The sequence below is a fragment of the Actinia tenebrosa genome, unplaced genomic scaffold (assembly GCF_029948245.1).
Source record: "Actinia tenebrosa isolate PJP-AT-01 unplaced genomic scaffold, QUT_ActTen_1.0 PGA_scaffold9__36_contigs__length_13948895, whole genome shotgun sequence".
NCBI lineage: Eukaryota > Metazoa > Cnidaria > Anthozoa > Actiniaria > Actiniidae > Actinia > Actinia tenebrosa.
Window position 1 is genome coordinate 2,741,607 of NW_028292586.1, and position 18,829 is coordinate 2,760,435.

An 18,829-nucleotide genomic window follows, 5' to 3' on the forward strand; every position below is an offset into this window, starting at 1 on the left:
CCTAAGTAAGCGTATATATATAAAGAGGGAATATATAGCCGGTCCTAAATATTATGAATGAAGACGACTTTATCTCATGTCAGTCGGGTGTAAAGCCTCCTAGCACGGGACATGCTAGGAACTAACATTATGGCCCATAAAAACAATGACGGCGGAAGGTGGATGAGAAGGGAAGGAGAAAATTCCTCCTCAAACTCTTACGTTTAGCCATTCCGAAATTGAGGGGGGAAATGGGTCGAGTTGAGCTGTTATAGGGAACATATTTCCCAGATGGCGGCTATTTTGTCCCCTAAAAGAGACCCAAAATGCACTGTACTGCCAACTCGACTCACAGGTTTCCCCAGCCTCTGTATCTGTGGCACCGGGCTTCCTGTGGAAAAACGATATTACCACTCAAAAAGCTTTATTAGTTATAAAACTTTTATCTTTGAACATAAATTTTCTTAGAAAAGCAATTCTCTCAAAAGCGATTTCCTATAGCTACGTCTTTTGTAATTTATTTTTTCCACAGGAAGCCCGGTGTCACAGATACAGAGGCTGCCCGGAAAACCTGTGCTCGACGCATTTTTTCCCTCTACCCCGGAATGGCTAATATACTTAAGAGTTTGGGTAGGGCCCAGCCAACCCCCTCCCCCATCCACCTCTTTTCATTTCGTTCCGCCGCCATCGTTTCTTTAAGATGAGCCGTGGGGTGCCTTGCTTTTTCTTTGCCCGAGTAATACTAGGCACTAGTCCTTGTTTGATAGCTGTCGTTATGGTAACAAGTATGGTTAATATTCGGCCATGTTTAGAAACAACACGAAACTGGAATCAGTCGTGGAAAATATTCATTTTAACACAAGATATTCTCGATAAAATTTAACTAGACAGTCATGCCTCCGAAGAAGAAGGGTAAGAAGAGTGGTAAGAAGAAGAAAAGTGGCAAAAAGAGCGGTCGTAAGTCTGCTGCGTCGGCTCCGTCGGCCGAAATCCTCACCGAATTATCGAAGGAGTATTTCTTGATCCAAATTAGAGACTTAGAGGGTCGTTTAGCGAGGTATCAAAAGAAATGCGACGAACTAGAACTGAGGAACGAGGACTACAAGTCCAATTATGAACAGCAAACGACAGATAAGAAAGAAATCGTGTCGTTTTTGAAGAAGCAGTTGGAACAAAGGGCAGACGAGATAGCTGACTTACAAGATAGACTCATTGGTCTACAACAGGCGAAGGATGCCGAGAAAGACCAGTTTGAAGTCCAGTTAGCAACTTTACGGACTGAAATGCAGGAGATTAAAGATCAGTTGACTTCTGAGAATATGGTATTAGGTGGGAAATTAGCTTCGCTCGAAGAATTTCGTATACAGAAAGAAGACTTGATGGCGAAGTTTGCCAAGATGGAGGAAGAGCTGGAGAAACAGCAAAAGGATCATAAGGAAGTTATTTATAACCTCGAAAGAAAAGCGGTGGTAGATAAAGACAGGTAAGAATCTATTAATAATATATCATATGTTTCTTAGAGTCTATGACTAAATTTTGAAAATGAAAAGAAGAAATTTATGTAAAGGGGAGGTTTACAGTATCTGTATATTGGATCTTATAGTCGTCTTGCTGTGCGTGCTCTGATTGGTCAAGAACTGTGCTGTATTATTGAACCAAGTATTGTGCTGTCACTATGGCACATCCATAAAAAAGTATAAGAAAGCTGCATTGAAAACTACATAATAGTTTGTTTCTTTCTATTAAAAAAACATAAAACGGCTTTTTCATGCTATGCTCAGTAATACGACGCATTCGCCTACAGCTTGGGAATAAATTGTTAAATCTTTTTAGGCTCAAGAAGGAGATGGTGTTACGACTGAATCAAGTTGCCGCAGAATTCAGAAAAGTGTCCAACAAGCAAATGGCAGAAACCACAAAGAGAACCATCCGTGAGAATGTCTCGATCAATTCGCAACTAGCTAAGATGTCAGACAAGACAATGGAGCTTATCCAAGAGAATGATGAACTGAGAATGAAGGAAAAGAAACAGAAATTACAGATAGATATGCTGGAACATACAGAGAAAGAATTAGCTAGGAAGAACAGTAGCAACCAAAAGGTATGATAAAAGAATATAAAAATATATAGTACAGTTTTTGTATGACTGTGACAAAGTTGGTGCCCTATGTGTACCTTTCTGCAACTGTGATGTTTTCTAGAATTTTTATTTGCTGACTTTTTTTCTAACACAATGTGATTGGTCTGGCAGTGCTGTGACCTTGGTGTGACCTAGTCCATGCACAGTTCAAAACATGAGAGGCACTAAGGCTAGTCCTTCATGCATCAACCAAGACCTTTTCTTGGCTGGATAAACAGGCTGCATTCTGGTTTAGTTAGGGTTACTACGATTAATCCACATCAAAATGTTTGTACCCAAGCTAGACCACAATGCACCATTTGCTATTTCAGAAAGCTGCAGCAGGTTCCATTAAGTCCTCCTTAGCTTCCCTCAGAAGCCCTTTAAAATCCAATCTGTAAGCATTGCCTCAAGGACAGTTATTATGAAAATGAAGGTCTTTAAAGTCGAGGGTGCAAACTTTATACAGTATAATGTCTGTCATGTTTCACTTACCTGTCCAAAGCTACTCACTACAATACATCTAGTTGACATCTCTAATATTCTGTTTATTCAACATGCAAAATATAATTATGGAAATGTGATCGTTTGATTTGTGTATTTAGATTATCCGTATGCTAGCAGAGAAGTCAAAGCAACAGGAAGAATTACTAGCAGAATATGAAGAGCAACTGACGCTAAGCAAAGAGGCAGAGAGTGAGATAAACTTGCTCAAATCTCAAGTATACAGCATTAAAGAGGAATTAAAGGTATGGTGCGATTGGTGTTCTTTCTGTCAACACTTTGATTCATAAGCAGTTATTATCATACAAAAGTGTTATTCCATGATTTTCTATAAAAAAATAAATAAAAAATAAAAAAAAGAAAGAAAGAAAAAAAATGATTTTCTACAGAGAAATTAAATTCATATAGATGGTGTAATGTTGTGGCTGCGTAAAGACTTGATGGCCCTCCCTTCAATTCCTCCATCATACCCCTTCTCAAAAATGAATGCTCTCTTGGAAGTAAAAATAAACCTTTTTTTCAAGGTAGCACACTCATCCAAATTAAAGAAACTTGATGGGCCACAATACCAGAACAGAGGCCTCATAATGAGAAAAATCATACTTTTCTATGAGATTTTGGGATAAGAATTCATAAAATTTATTATTCTTCCTTAAATATAGAACTGGCTTCTCAATTTTCATTTTTCAGTTAAGTGGCTTTTCAAGATTGGACAGCATGCAAACTTAAGAAAACAGCCTATTGCTTTATCATGAATATATTTTTTCTTATTGATGTTTTAGAACCAGTATGACAAAGCAGAAAGTGTAGAAACAGAGCTAAAGAAAGTAAGAAAGGACCGGGAAATTGTAATGCAAACCAAAGATGAGCTTGTTGGTATTCTATCTGACGCTGCTGGTGCTCTTAAGGATTCCCTGACTGTAAGTATAATGGCTTGTAAATCAAAGATTCTCATTGCGCCATTATATCTTTGATTCCATTGGAAATTAGTGTGTAAGTTTTTGTTGGGAAGGAAAACTAGAAAACTCAAGTGTAACCGGCGGCAAGGCGCTCAGCTATGAATCAGATTGCAAGTGGTTTTGACAAAAGAATTTATTGAAAAATTCACACAACTTTACAATACATGAAAAAAAAAACGGGAACGAGATTACAGGATATCTCTAATGAAAACAAGAAAAATATTTACAATGAGATAAAATAAATTTGTAGCTTATCTAAATAGCTAAAAAGTTATGAATAAAATACAGTTTTGCTAGATATAAATAGAAACGGAAATACGTAAATTACGTCACAGGTAATTTGAATATTGCATACTGATTAGCAGTGTTTACAATACGCGAGTGAAAATTACTAGGTTGCAAAGTTTAATGTACAAGTCGGTAAACCGTTTAAAATGAACTAAACCAATGGAAAAAAGCAATAGGAAAAATTGACTAGAGGTTAACTATGGCTTTAGGTAAGTATTTTAACCTTTGTTTATGACAAACTAAGAATTACACGGTTTACTGAACACGCGGTCGCGACAATGACCTTGAGTGTAGAGTTTAAGTAGCGAACAAATTAAAGGTTGGAAAGGAAAGGTCTTTTATCCCGCAGTTAAGGCTATTTATCGTAGTAAAAAGGTTAAACAAGCGAGTAAGGCGGTAGCGATCCTATAGTAAACGTTTTAAAGAGTTTAAAAGACAAGATACACTCAGCGTGATTACTAATTTACTACTGCGTGAATAACTTTGTACTAAATTACGCGCTAATGCGACTAGAATTACTACAACATGAAACGAATGCTTAACAAATATGTAGAAAATCTAAGCTATAAAATATAACGACTAGTTAACGATATTAACATAGATTTGTCCTAAATCTATCCTAGGTATAAGTGTAAAAGGCTTCAAAGATTCATACCTTTACATCGTAGAGAATTCCTTGTCTTGATATGTGCAACGTCTTCAAGAACTTTTACTACACTGATTTAAGCTTAGTTTGGGCCTATTTTTATGGAAAAACCTGCATTCTTAAGACCTTACACATCCTATGCAATGTTGCACGCCCTAGGCGCAAACAGGATGTCCCAAACACGAACTTACGTAAACAAGCGCCAAACCTAGGCATGACTCACTGTAATGTAATTACGTACGGAAATTATTTCTTGCTTACGCATTTTCCACGCAAACAGTTAACTAAAGAATTACATTCCTATGTGTACACGAGGCATTCCTAATTAAAAATATAGATTTATGACTAAATAATTACTGTCCAAAATAGTGTCTTTTGACTCTGTCACACAAGGAAAAGTGATCAACTTTGGTGAGACACTCAAAAAAACTCAGATTGGCTGCTAAGTCTAGGAAACAATTCTCAGACTGCAGCTAGGGTTTAAGGCTACTGCAAGTACAACTGCGCCACATTTGATTGCTGTGTCACCTTGAAACAAGACCTGTGCTCACCCAACACTCAACAGAGTTGCAGTGAAAACCAAATAACATTGTTCTACTTGTTTCTCTAGATAGAAGACGATAGTGGTCTGTATGGCAAGGTAGACCTTGTATCCCAAAGGAATAACCTCATCAAGACCCTCCTAGACATACTGGACCAGTCTGCTAAGTATGGAGTGGGTCCCAATGCTAAAGATTTCGTGTCTACCAAGACTTCTAGGACTGCTAGTGCTGACCTGGCAAAACATATCAGGAAGAAAGAGTAAGTTGATTAAGCTATTAATACTTCAATTATAAACTCATACTTTACCACGATGTTTCTTCTTCTCCGTCATGTAAGAGCTAGGGGTTGGTTGTGGAAGGTCTGTGGTCATACAAAGGTCAATTTCAACTTTTTTGCATGGTGTTTTTAATTTAAAAATTTTCTTAGACCTTTGTCACGCAGGGACCATGTTTATTCCCAAAAAAAATTAAAGCCTTTGTTTCTGCTTGTGCAAATTCATCCCGAAGCGCTTGAATGTGAAGCAAGATGAGTAAAAATCTATTGTTCAAGGCAATATGGCTGCTATGTAACAAAGGTCTGTTGTGAAGTGTGATCATCTGGGTGAGTGTAGTCTTGAGAAAGACTGTTTTGTTGGTGGTGACTGACGTTTTGAGAGCCTGAGCGGATGTGAGTCCACTTACTCTTAACAAGGTCTATTAATTTTTAGTTGTCAAAGTTAACCTTAACATTTTCTTAATTTTTTAGGCGTGCAACTACTCCATTGGTAGAACCAGTCATAGCAGCAGTAAACAAACCACTGGCACATTACAAGCTAGGTGATCTAGGAATTGTTCCCCGGTCAAAGCCAAGGCTAGGAGAAAGACAGGGGTCTGCATCGCCGCTTCTAGAACCAATAAAGAGAATGAAAAGTGTTGGGGTTCAGACTATCAGTACTCAAAAGGTAATAATAAATACTTTTTTTGAGAAAGACTAATAAAGCCTATTGGTAATTCTTGAACTGTACATTTTAAATTTTAAATTGTTAACCATGTTATTTCATTGAAAAAAATTCTTCAAAAAATTTATTTAAACACACATATCACTTTTCTTTTTTCAGGCCATGTTCTTTGCAGATCAGCTTTTGTCACGTCACAGTGGCTCCAGTTCAGCGCATTCCTTCTCTAGACCTGATTATCCAGCTTCTACTATGAGAACAGAAGTCCAGGTTGGACAAGGTGCAGAAAGACCAAAATTCCTATAGTGTTTGTAACCTTGAAAATTATGGAAAGTGCTTTCCAGCAATGGACATCTCTTAAGAATGCTCTAGAATTAGGAGTATCGTACAAGACTGAGTACTGGAATCAGAGGACACACCCTTACCTCTAATATTTTGTTGATATGGAGAAAAACTCCCAAATCTCTTTATAAAAAATGTAAATACAGGAGTTTCCACACGTAATAGTGCTGGAAAATGGATTCTTATTTTGTAAATATGAAATTGTTATAAAAAGAATAATTGTGTGTTCATTGCATTTTTGTTATAATCTGATCTGTCTGTCCATTTTTCACATATTCTCAGTTTGTAACCAGTTCACTACAGAGCTGAAATTTGGTCCCCTAAGATTGATCAAGGGACATTATTTGTAGGATTGGGAGGAGGGGGTGGGGGGCTAAAAAAATTGTTAACGTTTTTGTCCTAATTATTGTAACATCCCTCTCTTGTATTTGAAAAAAATTAAGTCAGTTGTTGCTGTATTGCATTGAAGTCATCTTCATGGTGATTCAATGAAATTGTACCTTCACACTATTTCATATGCAACCTACAGATGTCCATTAATTGCTTTTATGTAGACAAGCTTATCCAGAAATCCATTTTCTGATTATTTAATAGCCCTCTCTGAATTCAGTTAAAAGATTTTTTTCCTGGCTTTCAAGTTTTCCACCTACCACAATACATAATATACTAGTACTAATGTTATCTGTGAGTCTCTAGTCTAGGTCAGCCCAGAACACAGGCATTTATGTTGCTATCGTTTAATTCAGGGTTTGATAAAATTGATATTTGTTTTGGCTTAAGGAAAATGAAAAAAAATGAAGGAAAATTAAAGAAGACAAAAAAGAACAATGTAAATTTGAATAAACTTCCTTTTTTCTCTTTATTCATTCTTTCTGTGCGGCATGTCTCCCTGCTTCGAAAATTTCAAAAGTGAAAAGGAGATGAGATAAAAGAGGATAAAACAAAATAACGATATTCCCATATTTCCTCTTCATTCATTCTCGTCCATCAAACAACCTGTCCGGCCACAGGTAGCCCAAGCTTGGTTTCTGTGGTGTCCTGTCATAAGGAAATGTATGGGGATTCATCAAAAATTTCAATAAAATCATTGAAACGTGAAATAAAGCCTCGAAATTTTACCCGATCATTGATAAATAACACTTCTTTCGCTCTGTGTGGTTATTTTTTGAATATTTCTTACTAGTGGGGAAAAAAATCTTAAAACGGGCTAAATTCACGTTTCAATGATTTTATTGACATTTTTGATGAATCCTCATACATTTCCTTATAACATGACACCACAGAAACCAAGCTTGGGCTACCTGTGGTCCGGCATGCCTGGCAGCCTCGTCTGTGACGTCACCTTGTAATATACTACGACCTGCTGATTCAGTCGAGTGTCAACTTTTGAAACGACAAAAACTAATCGTAAAATATTTAACATTTTACCGTCCTAAGCTATCCTATTTACTACAAAAGTGTATGCCGTGCTATACGATAAGTTCTTATTATCACATTTGCTCGTTTATTCCTTTCTAAGGTCCAAAATATTAGGCTAAAAGTGAACATGCTTTAACGCTTCTGAACGACGTTCGTGTATTTTCCGCGAAGTCCAGCTTGAAATTTTTCCACAAAATGCCTCCAAAATTTAGTCGGACGACCGACGAAGACAGAGAATATGCTCGAACTTCAGAAAGGGTGAGTCATCTGTTTATTCCATCGTTTTTTATTGCGTTCAATTACGAAAAGAAGCTCATAAAGTATCTTGTGTTCAAAGGGACAACGTTGTTCATGTCCTTGAGATGCACTGCATTGTTGTCTTTTAATTCGCTCTGTTTTATCTAATTAACTCGATATAAACTATATAAATCTTTTTCAACCCGAACTTTTTTATTATACACGAGATAAACTCTAAAAAGGGTTTCTTTTTCTTTGATAAAATATTTTAACATTTCCGGTAGCCATTGGAAACTAAAAGTTTATGCTTTTTAGAAACTCGAATACTTTCTAAAATCAGATGTGAGGAAGGAGGGGGGATTTTACATTTGAAATTTAAAAACAAATTGGTTGCAGCCCCCCCCCACCCCCACCCCACCCCCTACTCAAGCATAACTTGGGTTTTTCAATGGCTTCCCCAAACTACAGAATATAGAAGACACTACATATTTAAATATCTTTGGCTTTGAAAAATATTTTTGATATCAACCCCCCTCCCCCCTCCATTTGTTACAGGGGAAAATGGTTGGCCCTCCGCCAAATTCCCATAGTCTCCTTATGTCTAACTAAATAAGGCCTGTTGTGCGGAAGATGATCAATAAATAGTGGCATGTGAATTACTTTTGTCCAGTAGTTAGAATTTGGCAAACCTGTAAGTTCAACAGGACTTGCTGCATTTTGCCACACTGGAGTGGCAGCTGTAACATATGTGGCTGTTTTTCTGTACTTACATGTAGCATTAAAAGGAATAAAGTTTAACTAATATATATCTTATTGTATTATTTCATATTTTCAGGTTACACTCCTTGACTTAGATGATTCTGATGATGAAAGAATGTAAGTCATCTAGTGGATATATATTAAGCTTATAAAGCAGGAATTAAAATTTGATAATGATCAAATTACCTTTGATCATCTCCAACACTGTGGGCTTAAAACTTAGCTGTTCATTTATCATTTCTGCAGATTCTCTGGACCAAATCCATACAGATCCAGCGAGCCAAAAGTAAATGATAATGTTGCGAAAGTTAAGAATGAAATAAAGAGTGTGGTTAATGTCATGCAAAATAACATATCTAAGGTTTTGGATAGAGGAGCAAAATTGGATGATCTTCAAGATAAATCTGGTAAGAACTTGTATTTGGATCTAACAGACACTTCTATAGATCTGATCTGATCTGATAAAAAAGTATGGTAATTTAATATGACCAACAAGATCAAGCCACTTGTTGTACAACTTGTTGTGCAACTTGTTGTCAAACTAAATTAGGCCTGTTGTGCCGAATATGATTAATGAACTAAGTACAGCAAAAGAGTGGCATATGAGTTACTTTGTCCAGCAGTTTGAATTTTGTTAAGTTCAACAGGACTTGCCACATTATGCCACACTGGAAAGGCAGCTGATTCATATGTGACTATTTTACTGTACTTAGGTTTAACTAATATATAAAACAAAAAAAAGTTGCACCTTGTATGACTTTGTTACCCATCTTACTACACTTTTAAGCACAAATTTGTTGCTTCAACACAGGCTTGTTTTTTCATTCATTTTATTTCTGTTTTTATTATTGATTTTGATCTTTGATATTTATTTAATTTGCTTTCAGAGAACCTAGAGACAAGTGCTTCTCAATTTAGAGTAGGATCAAGGAGATTACAGAGGAAAATGTGGTGGCAAAATTGTAGAGTGAGTAAAACATGAATACTGTAAACTAGTAGACAGACAGACAGATGAAATCAGTGACCTAGGGATGGATAGGCAAATGGACAGACAGACAAATGGACAGGCAGACTATGGGACAGACATACAGAATGAGGGATGGATTATATGAAGACAACACATAGACAGACAGATGAAAGCACTGACCTAGGGATAGATAGGCAAATGGACAGACAGACTATGGGACAGACAGGCAGATGGACCGATAGACATATGAAAGCATGCAGGGGCTGAGGGAAAAACAGACAAAGGGACAGGGCTACTGACAGATGGACAGACAGACTATGGGACAAACAGACAGATAGACCGATAGACATATGAATGCATATGGCTACAGACAGATGGACAGGCAGACTATGAGACAGACAGACTATGAGGGATGGACTATATGAAGACAGACATTTATTTTTTCATTTATAATAACCAATGTTTTTATTTTTCTAGTTAAAGCTTGTCTTTGCCTTTGTGGTAATTATTTTATTAGTCATCATAATAGGTAAGTTTTGCTGATTATAAGACCATTCATTTGATGATCATATGTTTGCAGTGAGAATCATTTAAATTGCTACCTAATTTGAAACTTTGTTGTTTTCTTGATTTTTTGGTGGGCTACCTGTGGTGCATAGCTTAGTGTGACTTGGAAAGACCGAGTGAACATCCTCTACCCAAACCTCTCACCCTCCTTTTTTAACACAGTAATCCCAGTGCCAAAAACTGTAAAACAGACACAAAATGTAATTTTACAGTAGGAGGTTATTTTGACCCAAGCTAGGCAACAATAGTAGAATTCACCCTCCCCTCCCTAAGAAATTCAAGTTCTCTCTCTCTCTCTCTCCTCCCCCAGAGGAATTCATATACCAGATATTTTCATAATGTGTGGTTTTTTAATTATTGTAAATATAATGTAAATAATGTAAAATATAATGTAAATGCTGAATGATTCTAGAGGGAGAAAACCAGTGAACCAGGAGAAAGCTTACAGAGGACAAATAGACCAGTTGCGAGTTCCAAATTGCAGCTGGGTTTCTTGATTACAGACTCATTTACACAGGGTTAGCCTTGTATCAGTCTCTAAATATTCACAAATACCAACGGTAAAGTAAAGAATGCACAACTGCAACAATACAAACATTTTGAATTTCCACGGACTTTCACTGGAACGCATGAATATTCTGCACAAAATCAAGGCTTACCCTGTGTAAATGATTTAGAACTTGAAACTGGTCTATTGCTGCTTGCTAATAAATAGTTTATTGTACTTTCATCTGCAGTTAATCTTTATGTACGCATTGTATTAATTAACAAATAAAACAGCTTTTTCCCTACTCCGTTCAGTATTATAAAATAACTGTTATGAGTGTCGCGTTCTGATTGGTCTGAAGCGCGTGCTTTATGAGAGCACATTGCACGTGCGTGCACTTTCCATTGCGTCATTCCTATCTATTATTGCAATTTGTATTTTATAAAAGAAATAAAAAACTTGCTTGCTGTGCTGTGTGCTGTCATAAAGCACTTGGGGGTTGACAGAACACTCGAGAAGTGTCCAGAAGCACTCTGCTACACGTCGTGCTTCTCCGAACACTTATCTCGTGTTCTGCCAACCCCCGCGTGCTTTATGATAACACACAGCATGCACGCGCGTTTTCTATTTCTTCAATAAAGCACACAGGAAGTGACGTAAGCACAAAAGAAGTGAGTTAGTGCTTATGGCACTTCCTAAGTGCTTTATTACTGAGCAAAGCATGGAAAGAGATTTTTCATTCGATTTATTATGTAGTTACTCATTTTATTTCAGTATTGAATTTATTTACGCAAAAAGAAAAACGCATGCAAATTGCGTCAGCACTGTGCTCCGTTCAGTAATAAAGCACAGTTTTCGACTAATGAGTGTGCGCGTACTATCCTAACTATATAATAATGTTACTTAATTGTTTCTTTTTAGTTCCAATTGTCATGAAGAAGAAGAAGAAAACATAAAAACAAATGAATCTATACAATTTTTACAGTGAGAAGGTAGAAATAATCACTAATCTCTCATGATTTTAGTAAATATCAATATATATTAGACTGGTAGTTATGCTCTTGCAACTATATTTGTAGAATTCTATCCTTTCCCTTGTTTTTACTTTCTTTCATCCCTTTCTTCCCTCCCTCCCTTCCTTCCTTCCTTCCTTCCTTCCTTCCTTCCTTCTTCCTTCCTTCCTTCCTTCCTTTCTTCCTTCCTTCCTTCCTTCCTTCCTTCCTTCCTTTCTTCCTTCCTTCCTTCCTTTCTATTTTTTTTAAAGAATATTAATGTTTCAGGAAAGAATCACAGGATTTCAAAGTTTGTAAATCCCTCGAGCTTGCACTCATTACAATAGTTAATATATTCAAATATCTTGTCAATAAGAATAACCCTAATTGCATGAGTGTCATTTTAAAAAAGTGTATAAATAATCCATGGAGATTTAGAAGATATTCAAGCTTGGAAAGGATTCCGATGAATATACGTTCTCCATTTGGGCAGTCTTAAATATATAATTTAACCATAAATTCCCATAAATATTCAAAAGAAATAAGAAAGAATTTATAGTAAAACTTGCCGTTTTTCAAACAATAGAATTGTCTCCTCTGGGAAGGCTTTGTCTTACAAAAATTGAATAGAGTGAACGCACTAAAACCGTGAACATTAAATAGTACTAATTAGTACTATTTCATACAGAATCCTTTGTTTTCTATTGTTTAATTATCAATATTTAGTGCTAAAAATTAGTATTTGTTTCACAGATTTAGTGTGAGCACTCTAGCGCACTGATTCTAAAAATAGCTTAAAGATTCGGACAAATATTGCATTCTGTTTAACAGCTACGAGGATTATACGAACCGATTTTATTATTTTTAGTTAAAGTTACAATAATAACCCATGTAAACTAAGATCAACTGCGATCGGCTGTGAAAATTATCTGCTGAAAGTAAACTTGTAAGTTTGTTTGTCTGAATTTCGCCTTTGTCTTCGTTTTTATGACGTCACGGTTGCGCTGAGCTATTCAAATTTCATGCTTCAATGAAACCCTTTTCTATGTATTTCTTCGCAATGGCTTTATGTATAGAGTCTGTAAAGTGTTAGGTATTGTCGTTTCAAGAGCTTATCAGGAAAACTAGTTCTTTTCAGCGGTTTCCACCGCAATAGCTTTAACTTTTGGCGTGATGTTTTCCCATTTCAGACGCCACGTGTCATTTCCTGGACTATCATTCTTTGTTTAACGGTTAGTTACTCATGAGAACCCACATGAATATGGATAAAGTAAATTTGTTAGTTTGTTGTTACATATCTTTGTTTTACGGTTGCGCATGAGAAGACACATGAATATGGATACAGCTCAAACAAAGAATGATATTATCTAGGGAATGAGACGTGGCCTGAAATGGGAAAACATTGCACTACAATGGATAAGGTCTTTTTCTCTGAAATTCCTGTACACGACAATATAAACTCGCAACCTAATGATGGAGATCGTCTTCAACCACCTCGAAAAACCAATGAAAATTCGACTTGTATATTCAAGGGATTTTTCTTCATCTTCGGTTTTTCCGTGAATTTCATTCACGGTTTGCTCACGTCTGCCACCCAAGACATCCTTGAAGGCACCGACCACCCCTCGTCTTTGGTCGTCATTCTACTCAACACTCCGTACATAACCGTGGCTCTCATTCTACCTTATTTTATCCAGAGGATATCCCCATTCGGTTTTGCAGTCAGTACATTCGTGTCTTTTGAAATTTCTACAGGATTGTCTGCCTTCAGCAGGAATAACTTGCAGCTATTTGGACTAGTACTGACGTCGGTTTCTACTGGTATTGCTGAGGTGGGTTTCTTTTCTTCCAGTGTTTTTAACGAGGATGTCGCTGTAAATATCTACACTTTTGGAGCAGGAGCTGGGCTTTTTGGTGGACCATTATTTTACTCTGGTAAGAAGAATATATAGAGCTGGGCATATGTTAGATGTGTTGTGTTCTGCAATAAAACACAATATACTCCCATTTCGAGTTTCAAATCTGCTCAGCTTTAGCGTCGATGTTGTACAAATGTGTTATTTTCTTTTATTCTCTACTTTCACATCCCCATAATACTTTGCGTCTTTGGGGGGTAACCAGAGGGTAAAAACCCACTTATAGGCGCTATTAGTAGCCATGCAGCTTACAATCATGAGTGATTTGTTAGTATGTTAGTATTATGCCTCCAGATTGGGATAGGCTGTTGAACCGGGAGACAATCCCCTACTCTTCACGAATAATTCAACAGGTTCTTTATGTCCCCCATTTTACTGCAGGCTAGGAAGGGTTGGGAGACAGGGCCTACGGTTTTTAAGTCCTTATCCGAAAACAGTCAAAACAGCAAACGCCGGAGTGGGAATAAACTCTGGACCCCAGGGTAGGTTAATGCTGGCTAAATCACACATCTCTTGATTGCAGCGATGACAAGCTGGATTTGTATCTCACCAAGCACAACTTTAGCGGCGATGCTTTGCTTCCCCCCGATTGTCTTCATATTTCATTGCTATGTTGCTAAGAAGCAGGGGGAGGCAAGCGGGAAAGAAAATAATTCAAAACGTGGGGTTGTATACACTCTACTTCCAGCCCAAGACACCGAGAATAGCGATCGAAAGAACCGGCCCAGCTTGACTTACCGCGGTAGGTTGTACGTATGTTGGAAAACTCTGCCTGTATGGATAGCCCTATTCCTAGGGAACTTTTGCGAGATATTACTTCTACAGTCGGTAGCTACGACACTAGCATTCTCAAACTCTTCCTTCGATCCGGGCACACATTACGTGTACTACGTAACCGCAGAATCGATAGGGCAACTTGCTGGTCGATCATATGGGGCTATCATATCTTCGTGTTTCAAAATCAATACCACAACAAGGCACGTGTGGATCTTCTCTGGAATACTTGTCGTGGATTTATTTTTTCTCATCTATGCTTCCTGGTACCGTTTTCTTCCAAACGTTTGGATCGTATTGTCACTGATGCTAGTGACGGGGCTGAGTGAGGGTGCGCTTTTTGCCAACTCGTTTTCCAATGTTCCGCGTGGTCTAAGCCCACACCAGGTCGGCTTTAGCCGTGGCTTATTAACAGTAGCATATGGAGGTGGCATTTTAATGGCAGGATTTTTGGGTTTCTCGACAGAAACTGGACTTAAAAGTCGGTGTCTGCAAACTGGTACGCCGGCAAAGTACTGCATTGCAAGGTCTATGTCCGGGTGGAGCGAGTCGTCTTGTGCGCGGCATTAACAATTAAATATTATTGATGTTATAAAGGTGCATGATGATACGACTGATGCTGGAACATGGATGATGTTTGTTGGAACAAAATCAAACTTTAGCGGGCACTGAAAATTGGAAATGGATTGGTTTGGTGTGGTGTTGATGTTGATGCCATGCTGACTGATAAACCATAATGTGTACGTTTTTTAAAATGGATTTCCGATCAAATTCCATTTGTTCAATGGCATCATTTCTTATACACAGGAAATGCTGAATAAATTATAAATTATATCATTAAATATACAAAACTTTTCTGGGGCAGTAAAATATCCTGTACAGGGCCGATCGAGGAATTGATGAGGGGCGTATCCCAAATGAAGAAATGCGCATAGAGATGTTTGATACATACTGAATCACTTTGGACCATACTGGAAAGCGCTGGCTATATAGTGGTAACGCTACAAATACACTATAAGAATATTATGTCGGTAGCAAGTGCCCCAAAACCTTTCCGGGGCATCACCATAAACTCTAAGTCATAACTGTTAAAATAGGTTTATTTATAAATAAACAAGAAATAAATACCAATTATGAACATGAACGGATATCTTTACAGAAAATATCATAACCTCTCGTAAGACTGAGTATAAACGTCTTTTGAATAACAATTTTGTCATTATTGAAATATGTTTGAAAACTGAAGAGAAAAAACGAGTGAAAAAGTTTAAAATATATGTATGTTAGTTATAATGGAAAATTTGCAAACTTCCCCCTATAGACCATTTGTCATTCCCTTGAGTATTATTTTTTTGTTCGCTAATCACATTTAAGAAGATACGTTTGATTGGGAAGAAACTTAAGCTAAAAATGTGTTCGAAGGAATTTGACATGGGAAAACATGACATTCGAAACAGAAGGTTGGGCTCCTGTTAAACGTCGAACTTCACATTAGCCGAACCTAATTGAAAAAATGGATAACAAGGCGGTCCGTCTTTGATGTCATTAGGTTCAGCTCACGTGAAGTTCGACGTTTGACATGAGCCTTAGAGTTATAAATAATAATAAAAATTATGCATATAATAAATTCTACTTAAAGTGCACATGAACCCTTCGACAATACTTTCAGTACTGATTCTACACGAAGTAAATAGTTGAATGGTAAAATATTTCTTGATTTGAGTGATGCGTTTCTAAGTTATGAAGGTTTATACTTCCAATATGCTAATGAGTGTGACGTCTATTAAGGCTTAATCAAATATACAAAATCGAACTGGTTCATAGAAACAGTATTTTAAAAGCATCATTATTTTACTCATGGTTTACATGAAAGATATTTACAATTTTTATTTTCAAAATGGCCAGCATTTAGTATTACTAGTTACAACAAAAACACTCAAATACCTTACCTGACGTCATCATCATTAACATATTGGAAGTATAAACCTTAATAACTTAGAGACGCATCACTCAAATCAAGAAATATTTTACCAATCAACTATTTACTTTATGCAGAACCAGTACTGAATGTATTGTCAAAGGGTTCATTTGCACTTTAATCAACAATATCCTTGTCTTCTTATGGTTTGTAAGTTTGATCTCGGCCAAAAACACTCAAAACTTTGCACGCATCGACAGCAGTGCGCATGCTCTTCGTGCTGATACCTCTGATTCTTTCTCGACAGTTCCGCGAGCCTTCGACTGAATTCGAAATCCATTGGCGCCAAGTTTGAAACTGTGCTCCACCTCTTCGCACTTTGAAACTTCATTTGCGTCTCATTCATCAGCTCGTTTTCGCAATTTAACATTTTTTCAAAAGTAGTATCGAAATCTTCCCAACTTGACTGTGATTGGCTCAGCCTTTGGCGTTTTCTTTTCAAACCACTGTTGTCATGACTACCTCCGTTTCCACTGACTTTTCTCTTTCGGTAAGATGTCTTTGACTCTGAACGCCTTCTTTTTCTATTTTCGGCCTGTTTTTCTCGCGCAAGCGCAATGAGCCTGTTACTAAAGTCAAAAGTGAATTCTTGATTCTCTTCCATCTTTTCTTGGTCTTTCGTCTTCCTTTCTTGGGATTTTGGAGTCGATTCATTCATCGAGGATGCGTAGTTGAAGCAAATTTGTTTAAGTCTCAAAGATGCGGAATGGAGTTCAATAGAGTCATTCAGTTCCTAACGTGATAAATGATAACGAACCTTAGTTTGCAAGTCCAAACCACAGGGACCCCAGGCCCGGTTTTGGATTTTTGCTTGTAGCTAAGAACAAGACTATCAAAGAAAGGTAGCTGAAAATAACTCAAATTTTCCGAACAGCTCAGAAAAAGAAGGGGGGAAAATCAAACAATCTCGTGAAAAATTCTTGTAATTCTAAACATTAAGGGAGGCAACTTTTATAATCTAATTTTTCCTCCTTGTGATAAAAAACTCCCTGATCGATAATTTCTTATCTTAATTGGCTATATATAAATGACGTCACTTTACCTTCGCTTTTATCTTCCTTTTAGTCACGGTATCGACTTCCTGTTGTGACATCATCTCTGACGTCTTTTCGGAACGAGAATGTGTGACATCTTCCGTGCATGGTAGAATTTTTCCTGTTGCGACAAAAAAAAAATTATTCTAAGTGTAAATAATAGTAGCTTTGTCTAGTACATGATTTAAGCATAGGAAAATATTTAGTCTAGCAAAGGTTTGTTTTCGAGTTCACAACAAAACTTGAGTTCAAATAGACTCTAGGTTTTGTTAGTACGTGATGAGAATTATTACTCCTCACGAGTTCTTGGTACACTTCAATTAAAAAATATAATTTCAGAAAATTAAATAAAACAAGTTATGGAGTTTGGACCTGAATATTACTCGTTAGATGTACGTTTTTAGTTCTTCTAAACTGATTTTGTAAGATGACTTTACCCATCCAATTAAGGGCTCGCCATGTTCAGTTCGTCTTCGTGCAATGAATCAAAACCAAAATGACGATGAACTTGAATATTACAACCAAGAAAAACATCTTTAAAAGGCCACATCTTTTCTTTCAAACCAATTTTGATTCAATTCCACTAAAGTTTTTCAGTACAAGTTTTACTACTAGGTTAAAAACTGACGTACCTTTTTCAGAACATTTTCTTTTGGGTCTCATTTTCTGTCTTTGTTCCTCGACATTCTCGTGTAGACGACCCATGGCTCAATTCCTTTGTACTATCGGCCTACGATTCTAAACAATTTTTGTTCTACGGCTCTGCCCTTATTGAGTCTAGCCAAACGCTAGTTTAGAAAATATGCCGTCAGTCGTAGCTATAAATAACAGTTTATGAGCTACCACCAAAATATGTGAGTGTAACGCGACAAATCACTTATGTCAACCTTGAGAAACGTGCTACACGTCATCAATGTCAAAGGTTAAATTCTCTAAACGTGTTCTTTTATGCGACCATAGTTGCTTTGTATTACTCAAAAGCAATGTAAAGGTCATGGTGAGGATACTTGTGTTTGTCTTGGGGTTAGGATCAGGATAGCTAGAAGCTGCTGGCGTGTTCGTTAACTTTGTAGACAATATTAACACAGCCTTTCTAGCCTCAGACTTCCTATGCTTTGACCTGTCACGTTCTAACTCTCAAACTCGAGCTCTCTATAGCTTTACTATACATTTTTGTTTAACCTCGTATCCGTTTATTTCACTTTCCATCCACAAGTTCACCTACGAAAAACATTTCGCGCAACCTCTCATTTCAGTGAAGAAATTTCAAGCAAACAAAAAAAGGTTGCGTGCAGGGGGTTGTTAGAAAATAATTAATATCGTGCAAAATAAATTCCTACAGCCCCCCCTCCGCCTCCCCTCCTTAATTATCTAGTGGTTCACCC

General features: G+C 37.1%; 4 protein-coding genes and 1 long non-coding RNA gene across 6 annotated transcripts; 3 read left to right on the forward strand and 2 right to left on the reverse strand.

The window, feature by feature from the left end:
* The first annotated feature begins 771 nt into the window (after positions 1–771).
* On the forward strand, positions 772–6,544 carry LOC116304014 (cilia- and flagella-associated protein 157). The gene is made up of 7 exons (XM_031713659.2): positions 772–1,462; positions 1,813–2,080; positions 2,704–2,847; positions 3,385–3,522; positions 5,106–5,296; positions 5,783–5,978; positions 6,135–6,544. The coding sequence occupies exons 1-7, from the start codon at positions 873–875 to the stop codon at positions 6,276–6,278; spliced, it is 1,671 nt and encodes a 556-aa protein (XP_031569519.1). The 5' UTR covers positions 772–872; the 3' UTR covers positions 6,279–6,544.
* Positions 3,680–4,894, reverse strand: LOC148904483 (uncharacterized). Its single transcript, XR_016118885.1, has 2 exons — positions 4,505–4,894; positions 3,680–3,762 (listed from the first exon to the last, which is right to left on the reverse strand). It is a non-coding gene; the product is annotated as an uncharacterized LOC148904483 (long non-coding RNA).
* Positions 6,545–7,681: 1,137 nt separating the features above from the next.
* Positions 7,682–13,619, forward strand: LOC116304020 (vesicle-associated membrane protein 4-like). Of its 2 annotated transcripts, XM_031713668.2 has the most exons (7): positions 7,682–7,991; positions 8,806–8,846; positions 8,976–9,136; positions 9,617–9,696; positions 10,174–10,225; positions 11,672–11,742; positions 13,498–13,619. In XM_031713668.2, the coding sequence occupies exons 1-6, from the start codon at positions 7,929–7,931 to the stop codon at positions 11,704–11,706; spliced, it is 432 nt and encodes a 143-aa protein (XP_031569528.1). In that variant the 5' UTR covers positions 7,682–7,928; the 3' UTR covers positions 11,707–11,742; positions 13,498–13,619. The 2 variants fall into 2 exon arrangements, with proteins under 2 accessions (XP_031569528.1, XP_031569527.1); XM_031713667.2 differs by lacking the exon at positions 13,498–13,619 and having other exon boundaries at positions 11,672–12,707.
* Positions 12,802–15,576, forward strand: LOC116304019 (uncharacterized). The gene is made up of 2 exons (XM_031713666.2): positions 12,802–13,677; positions 14,182–15,576. The coding sequence occupies exons 1-2, from the start codon at positions 13,134–13,136 to the stop codon at positions 15,000–15,002; spliced, it is 1,365 nt and encodes a 454-aa protein (XP_031569526.1). The 5' UTR covers positions 12,802–13,133; the 3' UTR covers positions 15,003–15,576.
* LOC116304017 (uncharacterized) lies at positions 15,515–18,506 on the reverse strand. The gene is made up of 3 exons (XM_031713664.2): positions 18,077–18,506; positions 17,453–17,565; positions 15,515–17,143 (listed from the first exon to the last, which is right to left on the reverse strand). The coding sequence occupies exons 1-3, from the start codon at positions 18,147–18,149 to the stop codon at positions 16,532–16,534; spliced, it is 798 nt and encodes a 265-aa protein (XP_031569524.2). The 5' UTR covers positions 18,150–18,506; the 3' UTR covers positions 15,515–16,531.
* Positions 18,507–18,829: the final 323 nt, after the last annotated feature.